The following is a 9,253-nucleotide window of genomic DNA, read 5'->3' on the forward strand; positions in this document are numbered from 1 at the left end:
AAACCAAATGTGGTATTAATGACTGCTTGCCAGGCCCTAAACCACTTGTTGTTTATCATAGATGGACAAAGTGATGCTGCCTTCCAATCTGGTTTGAAACAAATATCAGAAAACTGAAATTAACTGTGTGTGTAAGGGTGGTGGTGATGTTAGTGTGAGCCAACTAGTGGGGTGGAATAAGAGCCCTCCCTTCCATCATAATGATACTTTAACAAAACTCATTTCATATTCTTTCCTTTTCCGGCCTTTGGACTGTCACTGTATGTATTGTTTTTTAGTATTTCTTTTATTGTATTCTGTTGCTTTGTTTTTGGTGCTTTGATGGAGTACTTGATGTGCCAGCATAAATCAATATCGTAACTTCTCTACAGTATATGTGATCATTTATTTCCTGGTTCACACCACCGGTTTGTCCCTCCCACTTTTGAAGACTTTGAGACAGCAACCGATAAGTGATGAATTAATAAATGAAGATCTACATGGCGTGAGATTTTGCCTAGTGCAATCACACCTGCTACAAATAGAGTTGATCTACCATTTTTTGGCAAATGTAAAAGAAAATAAAATAATACTCATGATCGCAAACATTTTATTACTGTTCTGAGTCAACTATTAAAATACAAAACATAAAAAATGAAACAAAAAATAACTGCGGTTCTGAACTGTGGTTCTTACTGAACAGAGCAACAATTCACAATTTGAATCTTTCCTCATATAACACTAAAAATTATATTTGAAAAAAAAAGCCACTTGATTGAACAAGCCTACCAAGGACAATAAAAGGCAAGGCCCACAAAAATTACCCGCCCCAAAGAAGAGCTTTCCGAAACTTTTTTATAACCATAAAATGTTAAGGTACCAACATATTTGGTTTATGTAACTGCGAATGCAAATAGTTCTTGAACAGGGAAACCAATAGAGCACAGAAAAATTATTTTACAAAAACCTTTGATAAGAAAAATTCTGCTATTTAAGAAAATAAGAAGACACCAATTAAAATAAAAACAAAAATTACTTGCCCCAAATGACTGGTACTAAGAGCATGGTGCAATATAATTACTGAAGTAACGGAAGAAAACACGATCTGCTTTCAATTCCTCTGAACAGAGCAACAATTCACAATTTGAATCTTTCCTCATATAACACTAAAAATTATATTTGAAAAACAAAAGCCACTTGATTGAACAAGCCTACCAAGGACAATAAAAGGCAAGGCCCACAAAAATTACCCGCCCCAAAGAAGAGCTTTCCGAAACTTTTTTATAACCATAAAATGTTAAGGTACCAACATATTTGGTTTATGTAACTGCGAATGCAAATAGTTCTTGAACAGGGAAACCAATAGAGCACAGAAAAATTATTTTACAAAAACCTTTGATAAGAAAAATTCTGCTATTTAAGAAAATAAGAAGACACCAATTAAAATAAAAACAAAAATTACTTGCCCCAAATGACTGGTACTAAGAGCATGGTGCAATATAATTACTGTAGTAACGGAAGAAAACACAATCTAGAACCTATAATAATTAGGCACTGCTTCGCAATCAGTGATTGGTGTGCGGCAGTGATAGCAAGTGCGATTGTCTTTCAACCATCCCACGGCATGTTCTACACATGCTTTTGCACAGGTGCATGGGTAGCACCTCATAATTTCTGATTCCCTGTTTAGCTCCTCCAGTTCTATGCAGCAGATATCTGCTTTCAATTCCTCTTCGCGTGGAACCCTCTTATCCTCACTTTCGTCCTGGCAACAGAAAGGCAATTGTTAAGTAAGGTTTTATCAGATCATTTGGATCATCATCAGACTGTCAGGCTAATGTTTCTGAAACTATGAGGTTAATTTTTGAAAATGTCAAAATATCTATGTTGAACGAAGGGCTATCAGAGAGGCATACCACATCAGATTCTTCTGAACTGCCCGGATGAGAGTCGTCCGTATCAGTAATGACTATTGGGCTGTCGCAATGTTTCAATACTGCTGTTGCAATGCAAAAATAAAAATAGAAACCCAAACGATTTTTAAAGAGTAATCGAAAGATGCAAACCATTTCATTGGAGCATAAAATAATGAAGATTATAAACATAGCTGAACATTGCGTGTTTAAAAATGAATAAGGCAAAATAAAACTAATCACACCACTAATTTGTGTGCTCTTAAAAATGTTCTGATAATGGTTTTGCTAAAGAATAATTGCAAGAGTACTTGAAATTATACTTACGTTTTGCAGGTTCCAACTCATCCTCATCTGATGAGTCAGAGTCAATAAATTTAACCTGAAACAGAATATTCAATATTAGAAGAGATTATAGTCGCAGCAACCCAAGCAGTGAATAAAAAAATAAATTGTGAATAATACCTTCTTTTTCTTGGGGGCATCCCTTGCATTTCCCGGATAAGACGTTAACATCTGCAATAAAGTTTCAGTTACAAAAAATTGTCGCACATTAAGTGACAAGAAAATCAGCTGATAAATCTTACAGCGTCAATCTCATCGTGGAGTTTGTCGATTGGGTCCCGCTTGGACGAGGACCTCGTCGACGGCCTGGAGGGTCCAGCTACAGGTTCTGCTGGTTCTGGTTTGGACGGCCCAGCTGGTCGGGCAAGGCGTGCTGATGCCCGCACAGCCCTGTGCCCAGCTGTGGGAGCTACACTTGCCACAGCAACGTGGGCAGTTGAGACAGCTCCGCCTGCCTGTGATGTGCCCATTGAGACAGCTCCGCCTGCCTGTGATGTGGCCATTGAGACAGCTCCGCCTGCCTGTGATGTGCCCATTGAGACAGCTCCGCCTGCCTGTGATGTGCCCATTGAGACAGCTCCGCCTGCCTGTGATGTGCCCTTTGAGACAGCTCCGCCTGCCTGTGATGTGCCCATTGAGACAGCTCCGCCTGCCTGTGATGTGCCCATTGAGACAGCTCCGCCTGCCTGTGATGTGCCCATTGAGACAGCGCCGCCTGCCTCTGATGTGCCCTCTGAGGCAGGTGTGGAAGCAGCTACAATGTGGGAAGCTAAGACTGGCTCTGCCTCTGCCTCATTGGTCACATCTGTTATCTGAAACAAAGGACATACCAAAGTTGTGATAGGGAGGGAACCGCAACATTAGGACAACACACAACATTACATATTTCAAACGAAATTAAGTCAACCAGAAATTAAGATTACAGTGAAAATCACTATATACTGGAATATTTATATCAAGATATCTTTTTCCCTCAGAGATGAACTTTAACACTCAGTAGGAGCCAAAATCCCCATCAATTTTGAGTACAAGAAGGTTTACATTAATTTTGTCCTTTCACCACAGTCCAACAAACAGGCAATAAGTACGCCTTAACATTTAACTGCCATTAAGAGTGAAAACTAATAAAAGATTAAGTCAAGCAATGTGAAGGACTTCGATTTCATTCTAAGAACTTCACTTTGCTTACCTCTGTGACTAGAGTTGCAGGTGCAGCTCTGAGCGGGGGAGTGGCGGTCCAACCTTGAGCAAGCGGTGGTGGGACGGTCCACCCTTGAGCAAGCGGGGGTGGGGCAGCGCCAAAGGTCTGTGGAAAAACCGAAAAAAAAAACAAAGGGTTTAAGGTGGTCCCACAATGGCCGCGGAACACGGGCTTCAGGCCTCAGCCGTCGGATCAGGGCTCTGTAACGTCTGGTTTAGCCCCTATCCCATAAATTCGCTACAAATTCACCATGATGTCACAATTTTCGTCGAAATAAATACATTCTCCGAAAGAGAAGTGCCCCCTGAAGCTGGGTCCGCCCACGGCCATTGTGGGGCTACTACAAGAATTTCCAGTTTGCCTTCCAAGAGTACCCAAGAGGTTACCAACTAGATTAGCATCAAACCAATGGAGACATGCGCTATGGGCCCAGGAAAGAATTTTCAATACTAAGAGTACACACCATCACTCGACGGACTGTGGTTGTGGTAGTCTCCTCCACAGTCCAGGAGGGATAGGTAGGCGGCGGAACACTTAGGGTTGGTGGAGGCACAGAAAAGTACGGCGTTGGAGTTGGAGGTGGATGATAGGCGAACGGCGGCGGCACTCCACATGGTGGCTGTGGTGGCGGTGCGGTGAATATGTAGACGGGTGGCTGCGGCGTGGTGAAGCCTGTGGTGACGATATGGCGTGGCGGGTCCATGGCCGGCCGACAACACTTCTCTAGCAGGCACGCAAAGAAAAAACGGTTATGGCGTTCGCTCTCGGCGCAGGCACGCAACGAACTGATCAAATTTCCAAACCGGAGCCAGAAGGGGGCTGGCCAGTTTGAACAACCTACCCACCTGTAAATATGGCAACAGTGGAAGGGAATGCCGGAAGTCATATAAAATAATTATTAAAGCAAATATTTGAAGTTCTGAAGTTGAACAAAATAGTTTCACTGGCACATAGCTGTCAAATCATAAGATGAGGTAACAAGGCACTCAACATCGTGTAAAAACGTTGTATTGCTTTTGTTTTTAAACGTTGGCTAACCTTCCAGCTTAACAATCGACAATCGGTAGTCTACTGTTGCTTTCGTGAAGAAGAATCTATTTTCCGTCTGCTCGTATCGTTGCAAGTATTTTACCATGGTGGCTCTCAACAGAATTAGAAAATGCAGAGGCACGCAGCCACGTTCATGGCTTTACCACGTTGGAGACGGATGGCATTACAGGAGAAATGTGTTCAAGAAGGGTACGATGTATTTAAAATGTGTGAAGAAACAATGCTCTGGCCGGGCTTTGTGTGACAGATGGAGGGGTTTTCTTCACACTGGTCATCACAACCACAGAAGAGACAGATTTTACCCTTTGTATTTAGAATTGCGCCGAAGAATCTTGCAAAGATGCAGGAGTTTAGAATTTGTGTCATTTCGAAGAATTCTTGTGCAAGAAAGCAGAGGGTGAGCCTTGTCATTAGTGCAGCAGATTAGTTTCAAACTTCGTGTTCTGATTACCACTACTCACAATTATTTGAACTGTGTGCTGATATAGGTATCCTGTACAAGTGCAGTTACGACTAAGGCTGTCGAAAATTCGACCAGCGATGCAACGGGCCAGGTCCAGGATGTATCCGCCTCCGCCAGCAACCCTGCAGGAGCTCACTGGCATTCTGCAAGACCCGCGGTACCAAGTCATATCGGCTACCAATGATGCCCGAGACAGTCTATATGCTGGAAGTGTGACGGCCGCTGACGGTTCCCATCACATCATTTTCATGTCGAGGCGTATGGCTTTAGTGGCACAGTCATTAAACATTCTGTTTGCAGACGGAACTTTCAAAGTGCTGCCAGCTATAGAGCAACTAGATCTAGCTTCTCAGGTACTCAATTACTTTGTTTATGTGATTAATTTACTTTATATTTGGCTTTGTGCTAATGATATTTGCGTTCTGGTTCATTAGGTTTTTTCTATAGTGGGTAATTGGGACCACACAGTCATACCCCTAGGTTGGGTTTTGATGCAGCGGCGCACAACAGCAGCATATGAAGCTGTTCTCAGAACCATACGACTTATGTTACGAGGAGCACCCAACCTTCAAAGGATCATAACTGACTTTGAGCAAGCAACGCGCAGGGCATTTGGTACTGTATTTCCTGATGTTCATCAACAAGGCTGCTTCTTTCATCTAGTTCAAGTGAGTTTCATTTCCTTGTCTTAACAATGTGTTCAATTAATTGTTGACTTTTAATGTGGCATATCTATTTTGTCTGGGTTTTTTTTAGACTGAAGTTCGATATGCGAAGGAAAGATGTAATATGACCAGACTGTTGAGAGATGAGCCCTATTCTGAACTGATGAAACTCTTCTCTGCCTTGGCTCTGCTGCCAGTAAGGTATATCAGAAGGGGCTTTCGGATAGTAGTGCAGGTAACCATGGATCATGGTTTGCGGGTGTACCGGAACATGAGAACATTCATTGGTTACGTTAGGCGATACTGGGTTTACCATCCCATCCGCAGGCGCTGGATGTGTGTCTTTGGATCTTTCCATCGCACCAATAACACCTCAGGTGAGTGTTATTATGATATGATTACAGCCAGGCTGAGACAATAGTTGTAATTCTGGACTCTGGTTGGTTTGCTGCATTTTTTAAACACTGATTATAAAAATCAATTTGTCCACCCACAGAGAGTCATAACAAGATGCTGTCCAACTTAGTTGGTGTAGACCATCCAAACACATATAACTTCATTGGTAAGCCTCCTGCGCTGCAAAGGCTTTTTGCCTCATATGTTTGCCTTATCTTATGGTGCAAGTTTGTGTTTACGTAGCATTTTGTTAAATTTTCTCCTGGTGTTGCAGATGGATTGGCCTCTATGGAGGCCAATGCTTATGCCGATGTGATGGCCTTAATTGGAGGAGACAAGCCAAACAGAGGACGCAGGCTGTCAGCCATTTTTCTCGACAATCGACTCAGGAACCTGTTTCGAGCAATCAGAAACCCCCCGGGTGACAGAGATGCAGCAATCCTGCGCTTCTTGGTTGCTGCTGCTCATACCTTTGACAATGCTTATGATAGAGCAGTTGCTGAAGCTTGAATTTGGATAAACTTTCAGATGGTTGAGTGGCAGTGAATTAATGTTGTATGTACCAAGTGTTTGAATGTTAATGAGCCAAACCATTACACATTTTAAAACATTTTATCAATCTTGTGTTTGACAGTAACAAATTAGTTTGTACGCTCAGTTTCATGCAATACTCTTTCTTAATCTGCTTACTTGGACTGCATTGCTGTATTTCACACCGGTCAAGATACTGTTCTCTGTTATAATTTTTAATGAAGCCCTTCATTGATTATGTTTCTTTGCACTGCCGTGTTCGCAATGTTTAGTGTTTCATGCATAGGAAGCTCATCTGTTACTTTGTTTACCTTTGCATTTTTCATTCATTCTGAGCGGAGGACTGGTATAGTTGATGTAAAATAAATTTTAGATTTATCTGTCAAGTTAATATCTTTTGTCACAAAATGTCAATTGCAGGGGTGCTTTGGTCGTGAGGCTTATATTAATGCTTTTTCTTTCAGTAAAAGCTTTTGCCTTTTTTGTTTTGAGTTCTAAATTTGTAATAATAATAATCTGGTTTCCTATAGCTGCCGTGAGGAACATAATGCTTGAACACAGGCTATCTAATTTTAATGTTGCCCTTTTTTTTTAAGTATCCAAATCTTTAGTGTGCCAATGCCATGGATTTCAAATTTTAAGCAGATGCAACAAGAACTTTTGAGCATTCCCAGCTGCTTTCTTAGTCAAGTCTCATGCCCCAATCCTGACTTTTTTTTTCTAGTTTTGTAACTGTTTAAACTGGCAAAGGTTGAATTGGTTCTATTTATGGAAAATGTCTGATGCCCCTTGCAAGCTTCAATTTTAATGAGATGGTATCATACCATGGAAGCGTGTGCATACAGAATATTATGGAAACACTCTGGTGTGCCTGGTATTCAATATGAAAATCTAATCCTACTCTTTTATTACCCACATTTTAATTGGAATGTATGCATGAGTGTAAAATTAGAATGTTATTGAAGGTCAGATAACTTGGATCTGAACATCACTTGGAGCAATGCCATGGCTCAGTATGCTTATATATTTGTTATTCGTTGCGTATAATTAACAACTAGTAGCTGTATATGCCATCAACTTCTGAGCAGTCTGAGAGGGTTCATTTTCAGCTTGGTCTTCAGCAACTTCTCACTGTTAAGCCTGCTAGCAGGCTCAGGCCTTTGAATGTGTTTTCTGATGTGTATTTCTTAATTTAGTTTGAGGCACCTATGCTACATAGTGAAAGGTTATTGAGAGAAACAAAATAATGCAATACTGCAAATAGATTTTTCAAACTTTAAGAGCTCAGTTAAAAAACTGGGATGGTGAGAATTTTATTTTATCACTATTTCTACTATACACTTTGATACTTATACAAGTACATGTTGCAATAAATCTTCAAGTTACCGATACTTCCAACAATAAAATGAGAATCCTAGTAACAAAACAAAAAGCCAAAACATTTATTGGTCGTGCAGAAACTAAAGGCATAGTAGATACAAATAAGCAAACTGCAGATTACTTTTGTCTCCTAAATTCCAAACCAACTGCCTCTGGAAATCAAATCCAATATTTCTGTTTTGCATTTGAGTGTCAACAAGGATGGAACCTAAGCAAAAAAGCACAAATTTTGTCAATGGAAAACAAGGTTTAACAAAATGTCTCTAATACATAAAAGTGATGATTAAAAAACAAAATGACTTGGTGTTTTCAGTTCCTTTTCCTTCCTTTCAGTAAAATGAAGTTTGAGGGAGCTGAGAGGGAGACATTTAGAAGAAAAATACCTTAAAAGGACAATTTTGTAAAAATTAAACGTGAAAGTGTTACCCAGTGAATAGAGGTAATTAAAATATCATCTTTGATTTGAAACGGGCGTGTCGTCTGTCATTTGTCGCACGCACCTATTGCCAACAGCCTACCTTCTGGCGATTTTCTGATGTGTATCAAAATTATTTAGACTTAAATCAGAGAACATAAGGTTTAAAAAATATTCAGTCTATTTCTTTTTTTTTTCAGGGAAGACGCGTTGTAGTTTGAATTATTAGCGTTGCAAGTAAGTTGGTAACAACGTTCATTTAACGACAAGAACAAATGACCGTCGCGAGAGGAAACCGGCGGTGTAGGCAAAATTTGGATGCATTGGAGGGAAGCGACCATCGACATTACTACTGGTGCCCGCCTCACACTGCTTATTTATACTGCATTTTCCCTTTTTAAGTATTAATTTCAGCGACTAGGCTAGAAGTTATGGCCGATTCTAATGCTACAATGGATATCCTGGACGGTAATATTTATTCAGAAGTAGTCGTTTGTTAAACTCGAGAATCAAGAGGTTATTGCTTGATGTGCTTGTATATTGCTTGTATGTTATAGCTTGTATGTGGATTTTTTAAAAAAATTTTAAGTATAGTCCTATTTGGGGCACTTATTGGTCAATCGGCTTTTAATTTAAACATCATTTTGTCAGTCTTTACGAGGTAGTCGCCCCAGGGGACACAGTCGTCATGGTTTGCACCTGTCTTGCTCCTCAACATTTTCCTGTATTTAGTTTATCAGACTTGACCTACGAGATATGCATAGTGTTCATGTCCGCGATGGCTTAATTCCAGCATCGTGGGAGTAATCAAGTTGCAGAAATTATTGCATCTTATTGATTGAATGTATAATTGTGATCTACAGATGATCCAGCTATTGGCGTTCTTAAGGCGCTATTTTCTGCTGAAGTGGAGAG

The 9,253-nt window shown here is 40.5% G+C and overlaps 3 protein-coding genes across 5 annotated transcripts in view; 2 read left to right on the plus strand and 1 right to left on the minus strand.

The window, feature by feature from the left end:
- LOC117649550 overlaps positions 1 to 9,253 on the plus strand; it is a 241,660-nt gene that overhangs the window by 80,082 nt on the left and 152,325 nt on the right. The window lies entirely within an intron of this gene.
- On the minus strand, positions 187 to 4,358 carry LOC117649033 (pollen-specific leucine-rich repeat extensin-like protein 2). 3 transcript variants are annotated; one of them, XM_034391401.1, is made up of 7 exons: positions 3,902 to 4,358; positions 3,427 to 3,543; positions 2,480 to 3,049; positions 2,358 to 2,408; positions 2,220 to 2,274; positions 1,896 to 1,975; positions 187 to 1,744 (listed from the first exon to the last, which is right to left on the minus strand). In XM_034391401.1, exons 1-7 carry the CDS (start codon positions 4,322 to 4,324, stop codon positions 1,511 to 1,513), a joined length of 1,530 nt encoding a protein of 509 aa, XP_034247292.1. In that variant the 5' UTR covers positions 4,325 to 4,358; the 3' UTR covers positions 187 to 1,510. The 3 variants fall into 3 exon arrangements, with proteins under 3 accessions (XP_034247292.1, XP_034247291.1, XP_034247293.1); XM_034391400.1 differs by having other exon boundaries at positions 1,896 to 1,978; XM_034391402.1 differs by lacking the exon at positions 1,896 to 1,975 and having other exon boundaries at positions 1,614 to 1,744.
- LOC117649035 lies at positions 4,449 to 9,253 on the plus strand. The gene is made up of 7 exons (XM_034391403.1): positions 4,449 to 4,885; positions 4,977 to 5,304; positions 5,386 to 5,619; positions 5,708 to 5,993; positions 6,113 to 6,178; positions 6,287 to 8,806; positions 9,202 to 9,253. The coding sequence occupies exons 1-6, from the start codon at positions 4,572 to 4,574 to the stop codon at positions 6,520 to 6,522; spliced, it is 1,464 nt and encodes a 487-aa protein (XP_034247294.1). The 5' UTR covers positions 4,449 to 4,571; the 3' UTR covers positions 6,523 to 8,806; positions 9,202 to 9,253.

Source organism: Thrips palmi, unplaced genomic scaffold (assembly GCF_012932325.1).
Source record: "Thrips palmi isolate BJ-2018 unplaced genomic scaffold, TpBJ-2018v1 HiC_scaffold_4, whole genome shotgun sequence".
NCBI lineage: Eukaryota > Metazoa > Arthropoda > Insecta > Thysanoptera > Thripidae > Thrips > Thrips palmi.

Bases quoted from the DNA above. Each gene is read 5' to 3' on its own strand.
- LOC117649033 (XM_034391400.1), bottom strand. From the start codon at position 4,324: ATGACTTCCGGCATTCCCTTCCACTGTTGCCATATTTACAGGTGGGTA. The intron at 2,409-2,479 runs GTAAGATTTATC...ACTTTATTGCAG, and splicing joins TCCACGATGAGATTGACGCT to ATGTTAACGTCTTATCCGGG. The intron at 1,745-1,895 runs GTATGCCTCTCT...TTCTGTTGCCAG, and splicing joins GTTCAGAAGAATCTGATGTG to GACGAAAGTGAGGATAAGAG.
- LOC117649035 (XM_034391403.1), top strand. From the start codon at position 4,572: ATGGTGGCTCTCAACAGAATTAGAAAATGCAGAGGCACGCAGCCACGT. The intron at 4,886-4,976 runs GTGAGCCTTGTC...GTGCTGATATAG, and splicing joins CTTGTGCAAGAAAGCAGAGG to GTATCCTGTACAAGTGCAGT. The intron at 5,994-6,112 runs GTGAGTGTTATT...GTCCACCCACAG, and splicing joins TCGCACCAATAACACCTCAG to AGAGTCATAACAAGATGCTG.